This window comes from Eretmochelys imbricata, chromosome 12 (genome assembly GCF_965152235.1).
Source record: "Eretmochelys imbricata isolate rEreImb1 chromosome 12, rEreImb1.hap1, whole genome shotgun sequence".
NCBI classification, from domain to species: Eukaryota; Metazoa; Chordata; order Testudines; family Cheloniidae; genus Eretmochelys; species Eretmochelys imbricata.
In genome coordinates this window covers 16,044,748-16,069,722 of record NC_135583.1, presented here as the reverse complement: position 1 = coordinate 16,069,722, position 24,975 = coordinate 16,044,748, and the positions used below count along the sequence as shown (strand labels likewise).

The window sequence follows — 24,975 nt, the reverse complement described above, 5'->3', positions numbered from 1 at the left end:
ATTTCAGCTGGAGAATATATATTTAGCCTATGGTAACTTTTACTTTCTGAATATAAATAAATTGTGATCTATTTCCAGTGATTATTTAAAGGAAAAATCATCAAGTGGTATAGTACAATTTGTAGAAAGCTCTTTTTCTTTATCTCCTGATAGATAATCTGCAGTTTAAGTGTTTTGGAACATTACTTATTAAAGTTTAATTTATACATCCTGTGGCTTCCAGTTTACCAGAGCATTTAAATGAGATGACCTCTTCTTTCAATCTTGTTCTCTCTGGCACTTGTTAAAATATAAGCAACAAAGTTAAATGTTAAGGATAGGTTTTAAATGGAATGGATAGAATCAGATATAGTCTGTTTAAAAATAAGTATTGCAATGAGTTCTGTCTGATGTGGTGTCTTATGGCAGATCCCATTATAAAACATCTTTCAATGTTTCTCACATTTCACGAACTATTCATTAGCGAGCTAGCTCAAATAACTAAACTTTTTAACTAAGCTTTCTCTTGCTTCTTGGAGAAGACCTGACCTTCCTTCCGCTGTAAGTCTTCATTACTCTTACTTCTTTTGCACATCACAGGAAATTGAGTCTTAAACCTTGTGTCTTCAAGACCAGTTAAATTTATTTCCTTCTTCCCAGCAAATTTTTGTGTGTGCATAAGGTGGCAGAGAAACAGTTCTTCTAGCAAGTGTACCCCTTCCTATATGGGGGCTGTACTGTAGTAGGCTTCCCTAAATATAAGCAAGGAATAGGCCTCTTTCAGAGGGTTGCTTTCTGTCTAAATCAGCCACTATAAATGGATGAATTACTCCCTTATTGCCCTTCCAACCCCTGTAGCTGAGAGAGTTGCCTCTGTTCTGCTGGCATTGGAAATGAGATACTACCAAGGTCAATATTTCATTCTGGATTACTAAACAGCAGTACAGTGCACTTTTAGGCACCAGGATGGCCTTTTCTAGATATTTGTTACTGAAAAGTATGATCCACTTGTTGATTAGTCCTCATGATCCTCAGAGTTGTTGCTCAGGTGTTGATCTTGAGAACCCAAAAACATGGCTGTACAATAAAAAGTAAGGTGTGTTTGTGTAACCTTTCTCTGTAGTCAGTTTCATTCCATCCCATAGGGTGTTGAGGCTGATATATTTTAATTTTTTTTAAGAAAAGTGATACACTGTTGAATACTAAATTGACCTAGCTTATAAACATTAGCTTTGATTTAAAAAAATCGTGTATTAGACATAGTATCCTTCACAAATTGTACTTTTCAAGTTCTAGTTTTGTTCATTTCGTGAAAATACTACTTAGCTCTGTGTCTTTGACATAGCATTTCATAGTAATAAATACACTTTATAATTTCTAAACGTGGTAGGTTCAGAAGAAGTTTCATACATGTTCAGTAGTTTACCTAATATAACACAGAAATACTTTTGCTGTATCAGAAATGGACAGTCACTAAAATGCATGAAGGATCGTTTGTTGTGGAGAGTCTCTTCTCAAAAGGTCACTGTATGTTTGGTTTGGCCTTTTTCTGGTCACTTAAAATTTAAAGACTCTTTTCCTTTTAACTTATATGTGGTTGTTGCATTTCATTGAATTTAAATTTTATAGTTCCTTTATTCAAAACATTAGAGAAAGGTAACTAGAATGTAATCACAACATATTCTGCAAAAATGTCTGTTTTCAGCTATCTTCAATGTCACCCAGCTACTTTTGTTTTACTGTATGTGAAAAATGATTGCATTTTAAAATGAATTCTTATTGTGCTTAATTTTAACTGTGATTCTCAAACTTAATGTTATGTTTGTTTTTTTGTTTATCCTAGGCTTTCTGTTCTGGATTTAGCCCTTAACGACACAGAATCGTTAAACATTGGATCCTCTAGGAATTTTCCTTTGTAACTCCTGTACAACTATGTCACCAGATCATCTTTCTTGAATATAACTGCTTGGTTATAAAGTTTTAATCACAATGAATTCAGGCTTATGGAGTCAAGAAAAAGCCAGTTCATCCTATTGGGAAGAGCGTATCTTTTATTTGCTTCTCCAGGAATGCAGTGTTTTAGACAAACAAAATCAAAAGCTTTTGAAAGTACCCAAGGGTAGTATAAGCCAGTTTATTCAAGATCGTTCTTCTGTGGGACACGGCAGAAATATCCCATCTAAAGGCAAGAAAATGCAGATTGGTTTAAAGGTTCTGGAACAACCGTATCCAGTCCTGTTTGTGGATGAGAAAGATGTTGTTGAAATAAATGAGAAACTAGCTGAGTTGCTTTTGGCTATTACCAGCTGTGAGGAAAGATACAGCCTATTTAAAAGCAAAAGCCGATTAAGTAAAGGCCTGCACATAGATGTTGGCTCACCTGTGAGAGTACAGCTGAGGTCGGGAGATGATAAATTTCCTGGGGTTGTTCGCTTCCGGGGACCCTTGTCACAAGACAGATTATTACCAGGGATATTTTTTGGAGTAGAACTACTGGTAAGTTGTTTTTTTTGCATGCTTGATACATTAGCTCAAACAAAATTTGTCACATAGTTCAATTTGTAAAAAATGACATCCATCCAGAAGGTCTGGATGCCCTGCAATTACTTAAAATTGAATACAGAATTATACAAAGCATCTATTTTCAGCCTTGTTACTTCCAGCACATTAAAGTCAGCTAGCAACAAGGACAACTTATGGGTGGTTTTTATTATTTTTATTAAATGAGGCTCCAATTCAGCAAAGTATTTAAGCACATAGCTAACTTTTTTAAGCATATGAATAGCCCTGGAACTTAAGCCAGTATGATTGCTCAGGTGCTTTTAGTTACTCACCTCCTAAAATACCTTGCTGAATCAGGTCCTAATTGTTTACTGGAATTTCTCCAAAATGATGAATTATAATTCCTACAAAAATATTAGTATTTTTAATGTTTTGGTTTCTCTTTCCAAAATCCAGGAAGAAGGTCGTGGTCAAGGCTTTACTGATGGACTGTACCAAGGAAAACAGTTTTTCAGATGCGATGAGGATTGTGGAGTTTTTGTTGCCTTGGACAAACTAGAGTTGGTGGAAGATGATGACAGTGAACTAGAGAGTGATTATGCAGCTCCAGTTGACACGATGCAGGTAGAACTTCCACCTTTGGAGATCAACTCCAGGGTTTCTCTGAAGATAGGAGAAGGTATAGAGTATGGGACAGTTATATTCTGTGATGTCTTACCAGGAAACGAAAGTTTAGGATACGTTGTTGGAGTGGACATGGTAAGAAAATCTGATTTTAATAACTTTTGCGTGTGTGTTAGTGAAAGTACATGCAATTAGAAGATAAACAGGTATCTACAAGTTACTTCGATGGAGGCTAATGACAGGAAAGTGGAAAATCAACACTGACATGTATAGATGGCATTCAGCAGCTATTTTTGGCATGAGGTAACAATATAGTATTTGACTCAAAAGTTTTTAGGCAGAATAGTCTGATACTATGATTAAGTTGCCTCCACTGCGTTACTTGCTTTGCTAGGTATCACATGAGGCTTGGTATTATTGAAGTAATGGTTTGGCTTGTGAGTATGATTTTTACATTTATTTTGCCTTTAGAGGAAATACACTGAATTACTTTTTCCTCTTTTGTTTTGGATTTTATTTTGGTATAACCAGTTTGTTTGCATAACTGCATATCTTTTTTTTTTTTTTTTTTTGGTCTGTATTTGCAAGAACACTGAGGTTTTGAAGAACGATATTTTACCTATCTATAAAATACTAAATCTTTTCTCTAAATTTAGTTGTCATGTTCATTTTGTTTAACTTAGCAATTTCTGAAAAATTTACTTTAAAATAAACAATACCCATGCTTTTGATAGAACCTGCAAAATGTTTTGGCCTGTGCTTCCTTTCCTGATTGCAGCGGCAGCAGCAGTTTGAACAGCTCCAGTGCTTGTTAGCTAACCTAATTATTAGTACAGAAAGAGAACTTAGTAGATGGCACATTCATGCAAACAGGAAATATTTGTGAGGTGGACTGGAAGAGGTAATCTTTTTTTCTTTTTTTATATTGCTTGTAAGATTTTTTTTTTTAAGCCCATACATGTTATAAATAAGTGGAATATTTTAACTCTTATTAAAAGAAGAATAAGAGTCTTCCATGGTGCAAAAACCTATTGTGCCATTGCATGAAGAATTGCATCAGTTTTGGCATTTCTATATTAATGACCAGTATTAATCAAGAACAATTTTCACATTTTTATTATCTTTAAGGCACTTCTGTTAATTAATGATCACATGTCTATTGCATGTTAAAATATTGTAGCAGAACATTATCTGTTGCCAACATTTATGGATTCTGAGAATGGTGTACTATGGATTTTCTTTTTTTTTAAATTCTGTACTTGAAATTTTGTTGCTAAGCAAAAATTTATTTGTCAAACTTTGTATTTTTCCACTTTGTGCCACATATGGCCAAACCTGTATCTAAACTCTTAAATGTGTGTGGTGTTTTTTTTTTAAATTCTGTAAATACTTCTTTTGGATAATACTTTGAGATCTTAATTTTTTATTTTTAGGATAATCCTATTGGGAACTGGGATGGAAGATACAATGGAAGACAACTTTGCAGTTTTGCAAGTGTAGAAAGTACACTTCTCTTGCATATCAATGATGTTATCCCAGGTATGCTTTGTGGATTTGAAAAACAACTGGCTAGTTAATATGTAAATCAGTGCAAAGTATATAATTGCAAAATAAGTGCATTAACATTTTTAAATATACCCCACTGATTAGCTTTTCTGGTATCTGCAACCCCTTCTGTTTATGCAATAACCATTCAAGTGGAGAGGATTTTTGATGGGAAGCAGATTGTCTAATGAATACTTGTGGATAAATATTTGAGTACTGGTGGTGGCAATGCATCCATTCTTGAAAAGATTCTTATTAATCATCCATCAGATTGTGTTGAGCAATTGTGAATATCTGGAACAAGAAAGTAATTTTTTGTGTAGTACGAAGCTTAGGTCATCCAGTACAATGCAAATAATACCATGGGATTTACCAGTATCACAAAATGCGAATAGCAAATACCCATAGTATTAATTTCTGAAACATCCAAGTTAAAACTGGAATGCATGCAGTTTGTTGTTCACATCGGTTCAACAAACTAACCTGCAATAACTACAACCTTTTTTTGTGTGGATACTTCACAAATGGTGTACTAAAATTCGGTTTTTCTAGCTCTGGTCAAAATGCTGTGCTCTGTGGTAATCAAAATTCTGATCTAGAATATGTAAACACCTAACTAAAATTTGTTACTTTTAGTATTATTTATATATATTTATAAAAAAAAGTATTTTGGGGGGTGGGGCCTAGCATAGTTGTGGTATTACACAGCTGGGGTCTGTAACTACAACCTTCTCCCCACTCTAACCGTTCTTCAAGAGTACATTCATGCTGAAGAGTGGTGTGAAATAGCACAGGCACATAATGCCACTCATGGAAGCATTATGTACATCTCCTACTCATTTGTTTAGTTTGCAGTACTTGGGGTGCACTGGATTCTGTTTTGTTTTTCCTCCAGAAAATAGGTTTCTTAGGGACTCCCACATATTATCCATAAAGAACGTTTGTTGCAACAGTCATAAGTCATAACTTATGATAAGTCATAAGTATTCAAAATTGTGGGTCTGTCTTAGTTGTTTCTACTAGCGACATTCATATTTTATGCTTTTGAATAGGAATTTTAATATCACAAAACCTGAACTCAGTGAATCTAGTTTTTCTGCTTTTAAAATGACAGGTTTCAGAGTAACAGCCGTGTTAGTCTGTATTCGCAAAAACAAAAGGAGTACTTGTGGCACCTTAGAGACTAACCAATTTATTTTGAGCATGAGCTTTCGTGAGCTACAGCTCACTTCATCAGATGCATACCGTGGAAACTGCAGCAGACTTTATATATACACAGAGAATATGAAACAATACCTCCTCCCACCCCACTGTCCTGCTGGTAATAGCTTATCTAAAGTAATCTTCAGGTTAGGCCATTTCCAGCACAAATCCAGGTTTTCTCACCCTCCACCCCCCCCACACACAAATTCACTCTGGTGGAGGGTGAGAAAACTTGGATTTGTGCTGGAAATGGCCTAATCTGAAGATTACTTTAGATAAGCTATTACCAGCAGGACAGTGGGGTGGGAGGAGGTATTGTTTCATATTCTCTGTGTATATATAAAGTCTGCTGCAGTTTCCACGGTATGCATCTGATGAAGTGAGCTGTAGCTCACGAAAGCTCATGCTCAAATAAATTGGTTAGTCTCTAAGGTGCCACAAGTACTCCTTTTGTTTTTGCTTTTAAAATGTAGACTTCAAAGTACAGAAATAATTTGTGGTCTTTTACTTAATAAATACAACTGAGTATACCTTTTAGTCATCCAAAAATTAGGTTTTGTTCCGCTCAGTTTTGCTAAGTTGCTGTGTAATGCCCAAATATAGCAAAGTATTTAAGCATATCCGTGCCTATCTTTAAGCAGGTGTGTAGTCTAGTTTAGTTTATTTTAATGGAGTTACTTGCATGGTTAAAGTTAAGCATATGTTTAAATGCCTTGCTTACTTGGGGCCTAACAGTTCAAAAAGAATGACTATAGTCTTTTTTTATATTTTAAATACAGTTTTATTGTCAACTGTGTCATGGTAAGTTGCTGGAACTTAAGAGGAACTATACACTTTATCATGGTAAAATGGTAAATCCTTCCAAAAAAATCCCAAGTATCTTCAGGGGATGTTGTTTTGGATGGCTGGGCAGAGATAAGCTAATGTACTCCAGCAGAAGTCACTGAAGTGTGTTTAAATGTACTACTCCTAAGGGGTTATGCTGCTAAAATGTAAATGAACTGCTGTTCAGAAACATGAGGGTTTTTTTTATTTGAACTCTAAAAGATATGTTGCATGTTCCAAATCTTCTGATGTTATGCAGAAGAAATGATTTTCTGCTTGCATGATAACTTGCTGTTTTCAATGAACTACATTTAGCGCATTGTGCATAAAATAGGCGGAAATGCAATCAACATTATATTTAAATTGTTGCATGACTTGTGTTTTTTTTTTTTTTTTTTTTTTTAAATTCTCTTAATTTTTTGTCAATTCTTTCTGTAAAGGGGGGGGAGAACATCTTATACTTGGGGTGAGGGGAGGAAGAGTTCTTCATTGGCTTGCAATTAATAAGTGGGTTTTTGACCACATGCAGAATATGAGACATTACAACATACAAAGACAAACCACAGCCTAACAAACGTATAATTGATATACTTTTGGAAAACTGAGGCAGCTAGATTGTGGCATAAGTTCATTTAAAGTTATGCTTGTTTTGGGGGTCTTGTCTTCTATATTGTCATCTTGCAAGGTTCTATTATTTAGTTTCATTTTGCAGTGTACATTGTAGATTTTCCAGTAGCAGGGAACTGTTTCTTAAAATTTCATCCATAATCTCGTGAAAAATCCCATGAATAGTTCTGAAATACATTTTGGTTCTTCATGCTTCAACTTCTTGCAGTAAACATAAAATTGACATGTTACAAAATGCAAGTTTTTATCTTTTTGCTTGTCTGAAATGTTAAAGGATGTCTTGTGGAACAGTACATAAAATATAGTTAATGAAATTGGGGAGGGGAACCTTACAATGAAATTAAAGTGTTTCTTACACCTTCATCATGACATCAGACCTATTCCAAGATGTAGTCATAAAAGGCCTGATATTAAAAAAATATATTGTAGGTCTGCTTCCTCAAGAATATATTTATGTGGAACATTTGTAAGTGCGCTTTTTAAAAAGGTACCATTGACTTGAAATCTGGTCCACTTCGAAAACTAAGTGGGGAATACTTTCAGGTACCTACCTCAAAATCCCATCCAATTATTGTGAGAACTGATAGGCACCCAGATTTGAAAATTTTGGCCTAAACTTAGGCTACAAAAGCCATACTTAGGTAACTCATCATGAAATCAGTCTGATTTTCCCCTCATCCAACCCCCACTTTCTATAAGGTGATGGTCACCCACAGAGACCATTTAAATTAACAGGAGCTGCATGTGCCCAGTAGTCTCGAAAATCGGGCCACGTGTTAAGACTCTGACCTTGTATACCCAGGCTTGAAATCTTTGGCCGTAAGTTTTTAATAAGAGAAATGTTAATGATCATTTTATTTTACTGATTCTTGGTTGTGGTAGTAGAGGGACATTTACTGTGCTTTATTGTACTATGGTTTTAAAGGTTTTATACATACTTTTTGCCTTATAAGCATAGTTTTATAACCTCTGTTATGCTTGCAGCTATGTGAAAAAACTAAAATTCTACCTCTATGCCTATTCTAGAGACTGTATCACAGGACAGGAGACTTCCCAAACTTGCCTTTGCCTCAAGAGGTGGTGGTGACAAAAGCTTATTCAATCATAGTAAGCAAAAGGTCACAGGTACTTGAGAGTAATTTTACTTCTTAAAAACAGTCCTTCTTACTTTATTTTTAGGGATGTTTGTAGGAAAAGGGAGCATTTTTAATTTATTTATTTATTTGTTCATCTGCTCTTCCTTGGCATTTGAAGTCAGTCCTTTGTGAAATCATAATAAAGACTTCAGGTGAGGAATAGCAGCAACTGTTTCCATGAAAATGGCCGTAAGAAAAAACACTGGCAGGGAAATACAAAAAAATACATTGCATAGAAGCAGAATACAAAGCTGAATGTGGGTGTAGTTTTTTTTTTTTTCAGTTTTCCTGGAGGTTCACTTAGTTGGTTGTAAATAGGTTTGGAAAGATTAGACTTTTCGGTAAATGTCAATTTCTCTCTGGCTTCTCTTCCCCCCGCCCCCCAAAAAAAAAAAAGAGCAAACCTTCTGTTGATGATTGGAGATTGCAGATAGGCAAAAGTAAGAAAAATGCCACTCGAGAACTTGTTATTTTGGTTAAGAATATTTACTGTGTATATTTTGACACATTATATTATAGTTTCTTTTAACAATGTTAAAGCTCTAACATTTTGAATCTCAATGTCTACCTTCATTAAATAATTCTGAACCCCCTCCATAATTTTGCACAACTGTAAAAAACAATTAAAATTAAAATGATTAAAAATAAACATATCAAAATTGCAGTAACTTTTTAAATAAAATCAGTTTTTTGCCAAGCCTAGTTGTAAAATTACCATCTGCAAAGTGAACATTTTGCAAAAAATATCCCCACTCCCCGGCTCCAGTCCTGCATTAAGTGGATGTCCATTGAGGTTTGTGTAACTCTGTGGGCACAGGGATCTACCTGCATGGAATTCAGTGTGGAATTGGACCTTAGTTTGCTCTTCTACTCTGAATAATTAATTTTTATTTAAAGGGTAACCAGTTAAATAAATATATATGAAACTTCAGCTTGGACAATTAAAATAGTTTGAGGAGCAATGTTACCTCAGTGCAGGCTTTGAACTTTGTTGTCTTTGCTGCAGGAGTACTCGCTGCCCCTGGAAAGTGGGAGGCAGGATTGCTTGTGTACAAGATATGTAATGAAATGAGCACAAAGCAGGATTTTTATTAATGCTGTTTCTTCTAGGATCTACCTCCGAGCCTGGAAATAGAAACAGATCTGAATTTTTTTACACATTAAATGGCTCTCCAGTTGATTCTCAACCACAAACTAAATCAAAAAACACATGGTATATTGACGAAGGTAATGAGGGATAAGTTACCCTTTTATACAAATGCATGCTGTTTTACATAAGGCTATACTGAAATGTTCATTAGCACTGTGGAAAGTGAGTGTTACCTGGGCAGGGAGGGGGGAATCAAACTGTTTGAAATAGGTGTTCTGTGTTTGATCATGCCAAACATTGAAGAATACCCCTTTAACCAGTGGTGGACAACCTGCGGCCCGCAGGCCACATGCAGCCTGTCAGGGTAATCCACTGGTGGGCTGCGAAACAGTTTAACATTGACCGTCCCGGCAAATGGGACCTTGGGAAGCGGTGGCCAGCACATCCCTGTGGTCCGTGTCCCTTCCTGCAGTTCCCATTTGCCGGGAACGGCTAACCGGGGCCGCTGGGAGCTGCAGGCAGCCGTGCAAATGTAGACAAACTGTCTGGTGGCCCTCCAGCAGATTACACTGATAGGCTGCAGGTTGCCCACCACTGCCTGAGAGGTATTATATACACTTTAATCTTAACTTGAAGATTGTAGCTTTTCAACTCTCTGGTAGGTAGGTATGTAACAAACTCATTGTATGTAAATGGGGGCGAGTTATACGTGTTACACATGACATTGTTGAGGCACATCACTGAATGTGGATGATACCTTCAAACCTCCTCCTGGTACATAAAGGAGTTTTATCTGACTCATCCTTCTGTAGTTTATTTAACTCTCCAGTTTTAAGTGGATCATAATATTGCCATATTCAGTACACCAGTTGTTCAGAGTTATAACAAAATCAGCTAGCTATGTTTGATAAAACAAAATGGTACTTGCATTTTTGTATCTCTAAAGTTTCTTGAAACTGCACACTTGATTTTAAGGAAATACCTAAAGCATGTAGGATCAGTAAATTTCTTGATAGTTTCTGCTCTTGTCTAACAAAAGACAGAGAGGTTTATACTATCCCCAGAAATTGCTTCTAGGGTCATAACAGGTGTGTGTCATCTGGCAAGGAGTTCTTATGGCTGAAACTGGGGAGGGAGACTGCTAAAAACATGGGTTTACAATGAAAGCACATACAGCAGTAACAGGCACTGAAGTCAATAAACTTAAAAATGAAACTGAGTTAAGATCATTCCTGGCTGCCTAGCAAATAATAAATGTATTATTTCAGTGTAAAATCAGTTTGAGAGAGAATTTCCCTGATTTAAAGTGAGTAAGAACTTATCATTTCCTGGAAAGTAACAAGCATGAAGGAGTTAATTTTGTGTTTTTGGAATTTTTAAATACTGTCACATGACAAGGCTGACAAGAAAAGAATAAGTTGCTACTTGCTCTGTGAATGCCAGTTGTGCATCGTAGACCAGCTAGGGAGTTGAGACAAGACGTAAGACGCTTATAAATAGTATCAAACTAGTACATCTGCTTGTGACCTCATTTATCTAGCACTGAATTACTCATGATTTATTTACGTTTCTTCAGGTAGCAAGTCAGTTACTTTATCCTGCATAAGCACTAGATGACAGATCCTATCTCTGCGTGAACCAAAATATACTCTTACGATATGCCCAGGGGATAAATGATGTCCTAAATCAGATATTTATAACCTATAGTTAATAACAAGCAAATGTGAAACATACTACACTAGTTACTAACTGCCAGCTGTCAAGTCATTCCATGATTCCTGTTGACATGTATATTAAGACAACTGGTTTTTTTTGGCCATTCCACATAGCATATTTCTTAAAATTTGTGACACCTGGACACAGCTATAAAGATTGGCAGTGTAAGAAAATTCTATTCTATATTTATCTTTAGACTAAGTCTTCCTATAGTTGCCTGCTAATGTACCCTACCTTGACTTAGAAAATCTGTGCTCTTTGCTGCATTATGCTGTGGAGTCTCCTCACCAAACACTGCAAATATTATGCCTGATTTAGGGTGATAACTTTGTGAAATGGATTATTGTCCATTAGGAAGAGATGTGAGGTTATAAACTATTTACTTAGTTTGGCAAACTTGACTAAATACAGGAAAAATCTAGAAGCAAAAGGAACAGTGTTTTGTGATGTCAGGAAATGTTGCTCCACAAGCATAATAGCATATTAGCTGCCCTTTTCATTTTAAATGAAATGAAATAATTTAGGCCTTCAGCAGAGTTACGTAATTTTGAATACTAGCTTGTGCAGGAGGAAGAGGGATAGACACTCTCTCTCCCCCAGCAGAAGACATGCATCTGGGACACACAATTCTTGGAGCTTTTTGGCATACTGGGAAAATGTGCTTACAGCACCATATACAGTAGCACAACATGGCATAATTCCCTTCTCTGTGCCTAGCAGTTCTGTTGGCTGCTGTGGAAGTGAGCACAGGTCTAGCCCTACCTACTCACCCGGGTGTCTCATACTTCCAGTAGTGTTTGGAGGCAGCATGTAGAGAGGCTAGCTGGGGCTCGTCTCTCTCTGGGCGGCCAGGAACCACACTGCCTCACTACCTTTGGGCTCTTGCGGAGAATTAGTCTGGCTGCGGGAGTCTTCCTCTATGGCCTTAGTGAAGGTACAGATAAACACAGTGAGCCTAGGTCAGGCTGGGGCAATGGTGAGTCAGGCCCTCAGGCAGGGGCTGAGCAGTAACAGTATATAATAACAGGCCCAAGCCCTAGGTTCCAATGGGCCTGGGAGAGGGGGAGACTGCCACCCACAAGTTGGGTGGCAGGGGGATGCAGACCCTCCCACTCCACTGCATCCCAGCCCGGGGCCCTAGCAGCAGCAGAAGACCCACTACTGACTCAGTGGGGATCCTGGCCGCAACACACTGACATTGGCTGCAGCACTGCGAGAACCCGACTAGAGTTGGCTGCCCCCAGGCTATTCCCAGACTCCCCCTCTTGAGGTACCTGGGTCAGGGTGGTGTCCTCATGGGGGTCCAGCACCATGGATTCCTTGGGATAGCTGGCACGGGGCAACTCCTCTGGGTAGCTGGCGCGGGGCAGGTCGGGCCAGTCCTCGGGTTTTCCGCAGGCCGCTGGGCTTTCCCAGTTGTGAGCTAGGCCGGAGGCGTCTGGCCTTCCCAGCGTCTGCTTCCCTAGTGAGCCCTGAGGTTGGGCCTTTATACTTCCAGGGCAACGCCTGACTCTTGGGGGCGGGCTCAGAGCTCCCTGGCTCCGCTCACTGTGGTGTCTGGAGGGGCTCGTCCCTCTCCAGGGTGGCAGGGAACCACACCGCCTCACTACACAGCAATTCCTGGTATCTCTACAATTTGTGACTAGTTTCCGCTTGCAATGGTAGGGAAGACCTTCTGGTGCACCCGCACAGGGACCAATCATAACAGCATTTTCTATCCACAGCTACAGTAAGATACTGTTTTTGACCTACAGAGCCTTTCTTTGGGAAGCGAGTGAGCTACTTAATTTGTCCCTTGTTTCTTTGTTAACAGTTGCTGAAGACCCTGCAAAATCACTTGCCGACCCATCTTCTGGATTCGGTCATTCTTCACCACCACTACAGCCGCCTCCAACAAACTGTTTATCTAACGAAAATAGATTTCACTCTCTACCTTTTAGCCTGACAAAAACGTCTCATACTAATGGTACTATTGGACATAGCCCCCTCTCTCTGTCTGTTCAATCAGTTATTGGGGATTTGAACACTGCTGCCACCCAGGAAAGTCCATCAACAGTAGTGCCTGTCAATAACTTGCATGGTCTTGAGGCAGGTTCACTGGCTGAAGTTAAAGAGAATCCTCCTTTCTATGGAGTAATCCGCTGGATTGGTCAGCCCCCAGGAGTAAATGAAGTATTGGCTGGATTGGAACTGGTAAATAATACAAACTGCACAGTCGTATTGTTTACAGAGTTCTATTTTCTGTCTGTCTTGCAATTTAAGTAATAGTTTTGTAACTGAGGACCAGAGCCCATGTACTCTACAAAATACCAGTAATTTGGCTTGGCTGAAATATAGTTGTCACATGATCTGAGTGCAGCATAGTTTAAATTTTTGAATAGGACTTAATCATTTTATAACTCCATTAAAGCCCTGTTTCATCACCAAGTTATGAGATGGTTGGGATCTTTCTGTACTATAGATAAAACTGTTGTAGTTAGACATTTTTGTAGTGTAGAAGAGCCTTAAATTCCTTTTATTTGTTTCTTAGTTTATATAGGCTGCTCCATCAGAATTTGTGAATTACTGGACATCCATCATTTTCTCTTTAAAAAGACAGGGAATACAACCTACATAAAATATTGTCTGTAATAGTCTTCAGAATGTGAAGGCTGTTACCAGATGGTAGAATATTAGCACAATGATTGCCACCATAGTTCCATGGTAACTAATAGTTATATTCAGAGCCTTGAATTTAACAGTGGATTTAAGTCATACTTAATAGGTAGAGCAGAGCAGAAAATGGTTTTCCAAGTCCTGCTCTGCTTTGGAACAAAACTGGGACTTTTCAAATTTTTCTTTGGAGGGAGGAAGGGAGAGAAAAGAGAGACACACACCCACCCCAGAATAGCCCTAACCACTATATACTAGCATTCACCTGGGATATGGGAGACCTGGGATCAAATCCTTGCACTGCCAGATGAAGAGTGCTCTAACCACAAGGCAACTGGTTATTTTGGGGTGGATTTCTCTCGGTCTCTCCTGTTGGAGTGTCTTCACTTCATATGAGTAATATTTATTGGGCTAGAGAGAGACTCTATAGCCAAGTGATTAGAGTATTCATTGGGATGTGTGAGCCCAGTTTCCAGTCCATGAGTCTTTCATGTCCCATTTGAGTGTCCCAAGAAATCTTTCCTGACAAAAGTTACTGGAAAAAGTGTTTTTGTTTTTTCTCCTCCCCTTTCAGTTTTGATGAATTAGCATTGTCATTGACAAACCATTTTGCCGAAAATTCCCAACCAGTTCTACTTACAAGGCCAATTACACAAATTTCAAATAAAGCCACAGTTGCAGCAGAATTATGCAGATTTGTGTTATGATTTTGATATTTTTATGGTAGTTGTAGACCTGGTTGTGACTGTGCAGCAACTAAATTATTTTCTGTGCACGTAATATGATGCCTCTTAAGAATAATTTTCTGTTGAATTTTACACAAGTATGTATTAAAATCCTAGCAGTATACGTATGGTAAAAACACATGAGGCAGATGAGGACATGGGTGCATTTTGATTTGTCACCAAAAAAACCACTGTAGCTGATTAACTCTGTCCTTCATCCTATATTTGCAGTCACAAATGATCTGCAGGCTGTGTTTTGTGACTCCATGGGCTAAACTTGGCCTTTGGACTTGCACATAGTACACTTCTGCAATAGGTCTAACATCTGTTTAATAGTCATTAATACCTTTGACAGCATCCTTGAAATAGCTATCTTCCAGTCTTAATCATTCTGTTCCCTGTTAGAATTATACTTCAAACATTCAGACTTCCTTCATGCTCACACGGTTACAGAAGCTGCACTGGTATATTTCCCCCCAGCCTGCAATGAAAAAATTCAAACGATAATTATTTATGGTGGTGAAAAATACTGCATAGAGAATACCGTAAACTTACCTGATTGCAGAGGGGTTGAAGGGCAGAGAAATGTGGCTTTGCTGGTCTTATCATTAAACTAAAAATAAATCACTCCTGAACTGAAGCCATATATACCAACTTGCAGCTCTAAATCAATCTTGCATCGCAGAGTAGAAAACTTGAATAGAGGTGTCTTTATCATAGATATCTTGTCAAACACCTAAATCACCAGAATCCTAGGAATTGGACTTCTAGGACAGTAGTTCTGCATGCATTTTTTTCCATTTTTTTTAAAAAAAAGTGGTAAACCCCCTCTGTTTCGTTTTCAGGAAGATGAATGCGCCAGCTGTACAGATGGAACATTTAAAGGAACTAGATACTTCACCTGTGCCCCCAAAAAGGCTCTCTTTGTTAAACTCAAGAGCTGCAGGCCAGATTCTAGGTTTGCGTCACTGCAGCCTGTTCCCAACCAGATTGAACGCTGCAACTCTCTAGGTATTGAACATGTCCTTCTCAATTATTTACTAATGTGGAAGTAACATTGTTTCTGATTTTGGTTCTTCATGCAGTAGTCAGCTAGAAATACATACCGTTTAAAAGGCTGTACAAACACTACTTAATCTGATTAGTAGTTGGTGAGAGTACTATGCACAGAACACAATTTAACATTTTTCTGTGAATTATTCCGTCAATGACTTTAAAGCAAAAAAATGTTCTACCACTACTTTTAAGAAAGTTGAAGCTTTTTCCTATTGCAGTCTTATATATCATATGACAAAGATCAGTGTGTAAATTGTGAAATGTATTGGAAATTGAAGTTTTTAATTACACTTGGCATTTCTCACTTTACTGATGGCAGCAGCAATCTTGCTGCGAGTTTTATAGAAATGTAGAGTTGGAAGAGACGTCGAGAGGTTATCTAGTCCAGTCCTCTGTGCTGAGGCAGGACACCCTGACAAGTGTTTTTCTAACCTGTTCTTAAAACCTTCAATTATGGGGATTCCATAACTTTCATTGGAAGCCTGTTTCAATGCTTAACTATCTCTATAGCTAGAACCTTTTTCCTAAATCTCCCTTGATGCAGGTTGAGCCAATTACATTTGCAACTCCAGCAATATATGATCTGGTTCAGATCCTGTAAGTCCGCTTCCATTCTCCTTCAATACAGCTTATTTTGAGAGGGGAAAAAATCAGCATGTAAATACTAACAACTTATTAAATGGAAAAGAGTGCTTGTGTACGTGGTGGAGGCATATTCTCTGGATGCAAAATATTCAGACTGTCTTGATGATCTTGTGCTAGATGTGTTTTGGCAAAGAGAAATAGAGTTTCTAAACATTCGTACGTTTTAAGATGGTTTAAACAAAACGTGTAAAAATTAGGATGAAATTCATTTGTGCACACTAGATGAAACTCTATTCCAGTGTAGTGGGCTCAATCCAAGTGTGGTAATGTGGGACATCAGTGGGGCTTTAAGGACTTGTGCACCATCGCTGCAGAATGTGTTTCACTCACTGAGAATAAATAGTACAATAAATGCCACACTGCTTCCTTCCAGGACCTGAAGAGCAGCTCTCTGTTGCTTGAAAGTTTGTACATTCCTTCAAGACAAATTGGTCCAATAGAATGTTACATCACTAACTTTGTCTCCCTTTCTAGTATAGGGAAAGAATGGTTTTAAAGTAAGCAATATGTTGTCTACAAAACACTTATAGAAAAATCTTGATGGAGGTGAAATTTTGAAGCTTTCAAGTAACTTTAAAAAAATATTTTCAGCCTTTGGAGGATACTTAAGTGAAGTAGTAGAAGAAAACACTCCTCCAAAAACAGAAAAAGAAGGTTTAGAGACCATGATTGGAAAGAAGAAAGGTATCCAGGGTCATTACAATTCCTGTTACTTAGACTCCACCTTATTCTGGTAAGGTTTTTTTAATTTTTTTTTTTAATTTCTTTTAATTTGTGCAACTGAATTCAAAGATGTGGGTGAGGAGAAATGTTACAAACATAATAGAGTAGCAGAGTACTAATTTGTATTGAATGTTTTGCATTATTGCTGTACAATGAACAATACATATATATGATTACATACTGGAGATGAACATAGTGGAATAACTATTGTACATGTTATGCCAGTGTAGGGATTACATTCATTTCAGTTGAATGGAACCCACCAGGGCCGGATTGGCTCCTGACTATACATTGTGATATTCACTGAGTGGGTTAAATAACTTCCTAACATGAAATGTTTAATTTGAATTCTTGACTGGTTTCCAGTCCTTATTCTTGTCTTCTACCTTTATTTTCTTTGGTGTGGGGTAATTTATTTTTGCTTGATTTTGTTCTTTACTTCCTCCTCTGGCCTTCATTGGTTTGTCTTGAGACTTAGTTATGTTCCTCAGCATTTTACAGAATGAAAATAATTTTTTTTTCTCTTTCAGCCTTTTTTCTTTTAGCTCTGTTTTGGACACTGTTTTACTTAGACCAAAAGAAAAGAATGATGTAGAATATTACAGTGAAACTCAAGAGCTGCTAAGGACAGAGATTGTAAACCCTCTGCGGATGTAAGTAGTTGCATAGAAAACATTGTATCAGAAGTAGCCAATGAGTCTCCAGTCTAGTATAAATTTCATAAATACCTAGCCAACTGTGCAATAGTATGTCAAGGGAATGAAAAGTTCCTTCCTGAGGACTGCTGTTGTGAGGCAGCGAGGATAAACTGCTCTGGTGATTTTTAATCTAATTGGTGTAACTGCAGATGATCTTACAAAAAATGTAAGACTGCATAGTTATATCGGCATTTCCATTTTCTGGAACTGGAAACAAACTTGTCTCTAGCTTTAGATAAACCATATGTGTTGGCACAAAATAAGTGGTAGTAGTCACCAATGGTGACTTGGATAGACAGATTGTTCTAACTACCCAACATCTTGATAACTATGGCATGAAAAACAGTTGTGCCTCAGTTTCTCTTCTGTTTAGGATTGTGTGATTCAGACGGACTCTTCTCTTCCTCGTTAGTCATTAGTAACAATCACAACTGGTTTTAAAAAGTTTCAGAAAATTCTGCTTTGTGGGTATATCATACACTGAAATAAATCATTTAGCAAATTATATTAAAAGAGAAATTCAAAGGTAATGAGTAGAGATGAGAAGTTTGAGGCTCATAGAACAAAGGAAATGTTACAGTAGGACATACATAGCAATATGCAGTGGGGATTATAAATTCATCTTTAGTTCAAAAAAAGATCACTGGGGTCTATGAAAACATAATTAATTAGTAATGGTTATAGTTCTGAAGCTATACTTTGGTATTACCATTAATAGCTTCTTTGTAAAAGTTTTAGCTTTCTTCCTTTGAAGAAAAATGCTGGATTTTGAACTCTTAGAAGTGAAGATGTGCACACCACTGGTGTATTTTGTGATTCCATGGCCAGAGAATGGATTGCACAATCTATCTCCAGCCAAAGAAATCTCAGATGATTGCTAGGACAGAAAATTAAAAGCTTTTTGTTTGTTTTTGTTTTTTGTCTCCCCTTGCCCCCAGTGTTTCAAGGCTTTTCGCTACACCTTCCCACAATATAGAAAGAGGAGACACGTCTCCTCTCTAATTCACAAAACTTCAACCACCTCCATGTTTCAAACACAGCTTTTTGCATTCAGGAAAAAGTGAAATACTCTTAACTGGAACAATTTCTGCAATGCTGTTGTGTACTGTCATTATAAAATTTGGTGAATACTGAATATGGTGGCGTAGTGCAAGTGAAATTGACAACTATTCCAAAACTGAAATGTGTGTAACATTTTAGTATTCCGATAAATAACACAAGAAACTAATTTGTTTCATGTTTTATAAAACTCTGAATTTACATGAAGCTATCACAGAAATGTCCATGCACCTCAGAATTCAGCAGCACTCTGTCACAGAAAACTGTGGCAATGATAAAGAACTTGGTCCATTGTGCTGCAGAATACAAGAGGTCTGGCATTTAGATTTATGAGGGGAATGCCAGATACTATAAAAGTCAGTAAGGGAAATAAAGCTTTTTGAGCAAATAGTCTGTATTCTAGCTTCTGGTTATTAAGTCTCTCTTCTCTACTGACTTGATGATGAAAAGGGTTAGCTAATAGTTTATTAAACCAATTTCTTAATGTAGTTACGGATATGTGTGTGCCACGAAAATAATGAAATTGAGGAAAATACTTGAAAAAGTTGAAGCTGCATCAGGATTCACTTCTGAGGAAAAAGGTAATTGTAGAGGTGTTTGGTTTTTTTTTTTGCTTCTAGATATCTAGTAGTTGCTATAAGAAGGGACCGAAAAAATATATTAATTACATATTCTATGTTAAGATATACAGAGATTTTTTTTTTTCTGTAGCACCCATCACTATAGTATCAAAACTTTGATTTAGGGATGGAGATTGAAGAATTTACTCTCCTGCTAGCTACTGCTGAATGAGGAGGCCTAAACTAGCAATTTCTGCAGAATCTAAGCTTTTGGTTCTCTCTCCCCCCCCCCCCCCCCTTCCCTGTATTACAAAGGGGAAACTTCTTCCACCAGCCAGAGGAGGTCCAAGGCTGATATGAAAAAAAAAAAACCAGAGACCATGAGAGAGGTTGGAAAAAGAACTTTCTTTAGGAAGGCCAGCACCTTCCTCATGGAATGATCTTGAGCTCCTCCATAAAGCCCTTCCCCTTTCTGCTTTCAGGTCTTTCCTGAAGACTCACCTATGTTGTGAGGGAAACTAGCTGACTTTTACTTACAGGTTTGAGACTAATTAGCTGTAAAATATATTAAAAAACCAACAATCACAATATTTTATTACCAAGATGTGACCAGTCACTGCTCAACTATTCAGCTAATTTCCTTCTTTTCTGTTGGGAAAGTAGCATGCACTTTGCAGGTCCTGCTGGAAGCAAATTAATAATCCCTTCAATTAGGAGTGATAAGAAGACACGCCCACTCTTTTTGATATTGAGATCTGGATAGCAGATGTCTGTCTCTGTCTGTCTGATCAATATTAAATTGGAGGCTGTGACACACCAACAAAGTAAAAATGATTACCACTGTAGATATTTCTTGCATCGATTAGCAGATACTGTAATTACTTTTCTATTTCCTCTGCTGGTGGTAGCTTTTTTCCGTCTTCTCAGGATAAAATTTCACAGGGTCAAATAATTCCCTTTGGAGTAGGATATCTTTGTTCATCTGTAAGTCTTGTTATCCAGAATTTAGCCTTCATCTGTTTGATTCTGTTTGGTGCTTAGTAGATGATGAAGTTGAGGATTGTGAGCTCCCAAATGTGGCAGTTGATAAGTTGACATAATTACGATGCTACTAAAATTGAATGTTTTGTTGGGTTTTTTTGTTCCAATTAGAATAAAGCTGCTTAATTTTATTACAGAAAACAGTCTTGGAGATTGTATGTGCTTTAACATGCTACTATTACTTTTATTTTTGTCCAGATCCAGAAGAATTCTTGAATATTTTATTTCATCATATTTTAAGAGTAGAGCCACTGTTAAAAATAAGGTAAAATGCTCTTTTGACTAAGCAATAAAAATGTACATGTTGAACTCTCACAGCCAGATTTATTCTGCCAGTGATGCTAATGCCAGTGCAGGAGCTGAAAAAAGGGCTTCCACCCTTAAAGCTGGTCCTTAAATTATGCTCCTTGCTAACACTGCCTTCAGCCTCATTTGGGGATGTGACAGGGTGCTGAGTAAGGAGAGCTTAATCATCCCCCTGCCACTCCAGCCTCAATCAAGGGGGTTGGATTGGGGCTAGTTGAAGAGCCCTGTGCCTGCCTGGCAACGAGAAACAGCTGCCAGCCTTATTAGTTAGGGGCTATAAAAGCTAGGGGAGGAGAGAGGCAGGCACAGGGAAGGGTGGGGGCTGGGACTGGGTGGGGCAGGGCAGGGCCCAGGCCTGCTGCTGGCAAAGTTTGGCTGTGAAAAACCTGTACGTAAGTAGTAAGGCGGTCGTGGGAAACAGCTGTAAATAAAGAGCACTGGTGTTTGCATCAACCTGAGGCATTCCTGACTGGTTTGCGAGGGAAGCAGGGGCAGAAACCAGAGGGGCCCAGCTTACGTATCACGACAGGGGGGTATCAGCAAAGCATATTGCTGCTTTGGCTTTGCCTACTGCTGCCTCTGGCTTGCTCCTAAAAGCCCTTTGTGTCAAGGTTTTTGGTTCCCTGGGGATGGTGTAAAGGTCTCCTGCCCCTGTTTGTTATACATGTTGGCCTTATGTGCCTGACCTTTTATGGCCCCTTTGTACCAGCATAGCTAACCCACAGGGCCCATAGAGCAATTCTGAATCTAGCCCTTACTGTGTAGCCAGTTACTTTTGGAACAACTTTTTGAAGCAATCTTAAGCAGTAGAATCTGACATAAAATATTATGGCTTTTCAGGAAAAATGTAATAGTTTGCTGTGGAGGAGGCATGAAGATTTTGATTCCTTATTTCTTTCAAAGTTAAACACATGCAGTCCTTATTAAAAATAATTCTTTATAAAATTGTAGGGCCTCATTCTCCCCTATGCAAGTTATTCTTTCTAAGGCAGGACGAGAGAACTAATCTAACTCATGGAGTTTTATATTCATTCTTCGGGAATAGGATGTTGGGGGTTTATTCACCCCCACCCCCACATAGAATTGGCAGAGATTTTGCCCCCTAAATCTGCATGTCTTTGGGCATGCAATGGAGGGCCTATTGCTTCCATGCTGTTGCCTAGCCCTTGCCTTTCTGTGGCCCCTTGACAATACATCTCTTGCAGCAGCCTTGTTGCCAGGAATTTCTCAAGGGCTTCTTTCACTGGGAATCCCTTGCTCCCCATAAGCTCTGCAATAAAATTTCCTGAGTTGCCCTTCAGATTTGAGTTGATATTATTAAACCTATTGTGGTCAGCTCCTAGCCCTCTCTTTTGGAGCTTCTTCAGAGAAGCTTCTGTAAGTTGTGGGAAAAGATAGAGGAAGCATGCTGCGGAGCTGGCACACTCTCTACTTTCTTCCTATTTCTACCCTGGCCCAGATTCATGGGCTTTTGTCTCCCCTCCTCTCTCAAAAAATAAGGAAAAACTGAGTCCATATAGAGAATGTTTTCAGAATGTAACATGCAAGATCCTGGCCCACTATACTGCAGTATTTCTGCACTGTTAAACTATGATGATTTGCCTAATCAATCTGTAGAAATTGTGGATGTTCCAGATTTAACAGTTTGGGAATTTCGGATATTCACATTAAAATAGATGTAGTATAGTTTTTATAGTTGAACAAAATTTTAAGAATGCTTTAAGCCCAAGGATACCCAGTGCTGTGCTTTCTTAAAGGAACACTGAAAAGACAAAAATCATACTTGCAAAGGAGGTTGTCAAGGTTCCTTCCCTACTCTGAACTCTAGGGTACAGATGTGGGGACCTGCATGAAAAACCCCCTAAGCTTATTTTTACCAGCTTAGGTTAAAACTTCCCCAAGGTACAAACTATTTTACCTTTTGCCCCTGGACTTTATTGCTGCCACCACAAAGCGTCTAACAAATATATAACAGGGAAAGAGCCCGCTTGGAAACGTCTTTCCCCCCAAAATCCTCCCAAACCCTACCCCCCCTTTCCTGGGGAAGGCTTGATAAAAATCCTCACCAATTTGCATAGGTGAACACAGACCCAAACCCTTGGATCTTAAGAACAGTGAAAAAGCAATCAGGTTCTTAAAAGAAGAATTTTAATTGAAGAAAAAGTAAAAGAATCACCTCTGTAAAATCAGGATGGTAAATACCTTACAGGATAATCAGATTCAAAACATAAAGAATACCTCTAGGCAAAACCTTAAGTTACAAAAAGACACAATCAGGAATATACATTCCATTCAGCACAACTTATTTTCTCAGCCATTTTAACAAAACCGAATCTAACGCCTATCTAACTAGATTGCTTATTAGCCCTTTACAGGAGTTCTGACTTGCATTCCTGCTCTGGTCCGGGCAAAGAAAAAACAGAGACAGAAGCCTTTGGTCCCTCTCCCCCCCCCCCCCCCCCCCTCGTTTTTCCTCTGGCCAGGAGAGATTTAAAGGTGGTTAACCTCCCCTTTATATTTATGACAGAGGTAATCTTTATCAGAGTTCCTAGTGACAGACTTTATTAAAATGCAATACATGCTAATCTGGAGCGCCGTATTCCACACACAAGCAGATGGATGGGCTGGAGAATTAAATGAAAGTGAGGAAGAGTGCCTCTGCTGTATGCCTGCCTTTTACTTATCTTTTCTGCAGCACCTCACAGATGCCTTTTGTCCCTGTTTCATAAAGATGGAACACTGAGGCAGTTTGTGAAAGGGGTAGGGCAAGGCAAGATAGCAGCAACTTTGAGTTTTGTGCTCTGAGAATCCTTCTTATATCCAGGAAGAAGTTAATGCTGCTTATTACAGCACTGATCTGTGCTCTAAGGTAGCAGTTATTGCACAGACAAAGAAGTTTAATGACTGTGTGTCCTCAGGAATCCATGCTGGCTAGGCAGAAAGTCCAGCAGTGTGATGAAGTAGCTCTTCAATAATGTCCTTTCCTTGTGATCTATGGCGTTAGAGACCAATGATGGACTCTCTCATACCCCTTTTCCCTGATGGGAGCGTTAGTCAGTCAATCTGTCCAACATGAACATTTAATTTACTAAGCTCCTTTTGAAGACTTACTGCAGGAGAGTATGATATGACTTACGATGTAATTTTCAGTCTTTCTGCTATCTTACTACTTGCACCTTCACTCAGCTTTCAGAGTGAAAATTGCCTTGGTGTGTCTCGTTTTCTGATACTCATGCATTTGAAAGTGTTTCTGTTGGTGTTTCTAGCAATGCATTGTCCTGCATTTTTAAAACATTAATCAAAATATTTCTATTCCTTTAAATGTTTTTTTTATAAAACACCCTTTTCCTTAACTCTACCTTGCTTATCCACTACTTGACCATGTCCCTTTAAGCTTTTATTTGTGGCAACCTGAAAAGTGCATAGCATTATGAAGTTGTTATAAAAAATGAAAATACACTTAAAAGTAAAGGGAATGGTGTGAAATGGTTTTCTTATTCAAGTATTTGTACATGTGGATCCCCCTCATGGTCCACGTGCACTGTATGCGTAGGAGTTCAGAATGTTTTTTTCTAGCAGTATCTATTAGGAGTCATTTGTGAGTCTTGCATGCCTCATGCACTACCTCTCCCAAGGGCATAAAAGCCCATGCAACCCCAACTGCCACGCGGTTCCTTCTGACTCTCTGCCAAGGGGCAGTCAGAACAACCTCCATATTCCTTGCTTAATCTTAATCTTCCTTGCTTAATCTTAAATCTTACTTTGTGTTCACTGTAGCTTTTTTTTAATAGTTATTTGTGTTTCCTTTAGCCTACTGGCTGTATGTAAGTATATGTTAACCATTGTTAAAATATTCCATTTATTTTCAAGATATTTTTTATCTGTATTCTTAGGTCAGCAGGTCAAAAGGTACAAGACTGTTACTTCTATCAAATTTTTATGGAGAAAAATGAGAAAGTTGGAGTCCCGACAATTCAGCAGTTACTAGAATGGTCTTTTATCAACAGCAGCTTGAAGTTTGCAGAGGTTGGTCACAGTTGTTAGTTTGTTTATACAGATGTGACCTTTATACACAGTGGAAAATATTCTGTTTCCTAAAAAAGGAGAAATGTATATTTTGAGATATCTTAATCACTGGGTGAACATTCAATATTTATGAGAAGAGTGGTCTACTAATACTGGTAGGAAAAAGTGCATGACATGATGCTAGACATTACCTTTTATAAAATCTCATTGAGATGGTTTAGTGTGTCTCTGTCTTTT

The 24,975-nt window shown here is 38.1% G+C and overlaps 1 protein-coding gene across 5 annotated transcripts in view; it reads left to right on the top strand.

The window, feature by feature from the left end:
* Nucleotides 1–24,975, top strand: part of CYLD (CYLD lysine 63 deubiquitinase) — a 47,179-nt gene that overhangs the window by 6,521 nt on the left and 15,683 nt on the right. Inside the window, exons 2-13 of one of the 5 annotated variants that reach the window (XM_077830676.1) lie at nt 1,823–2,475; nt 2,938–3,105; nt 4,539–4,644; nt 8,332–8,430; nt 9,552–9,668; nt 13,061–13,440; nt 15,470–15,635; nt 16,917–17,058; nt 17,579–17,701; nt 19,295–19,386; nt 20,605–20,671; nt 24,606–24,738. In XM_077830676.1, coding sequence (XP_077686802.1) covers nt 1,969–2,475; nt 2,938–3,105; nt 4,539–4,644; nt 8,332–8,430; nt 9,552–9,668; nt 13,061–13,440; nt 15,470–15,635; nt 16,917–17,058; nt 17,579–17,701; nt 19,295–19,386; nt 20,605–20,671; nt 24,606–24,738 — 2,100 coding nt within the window. In that variant the 5' untranslated portion in view covers nt 1,823–1,968. Of the gene's footprint in view, nt 1–1,822; nt 2,476–2,937; nt 3,241–4,538; nt 4,645–8,331; nt 8,431–9,551; nt 9,669–13,060; nt 13,441–15,469; nt 15,636–16,916; nt 17,059–17,578; nt 17,702–19,294; nt 19,387–20,604; nt 20,672–24,605; nt 24,739–24,975 lie in introns of those variants that run through there. The other 4 variants (XM_077830675.1, XM_077830674.1, XM_077830677.1 and 1 more) reach the window with 4 other exon arrangements.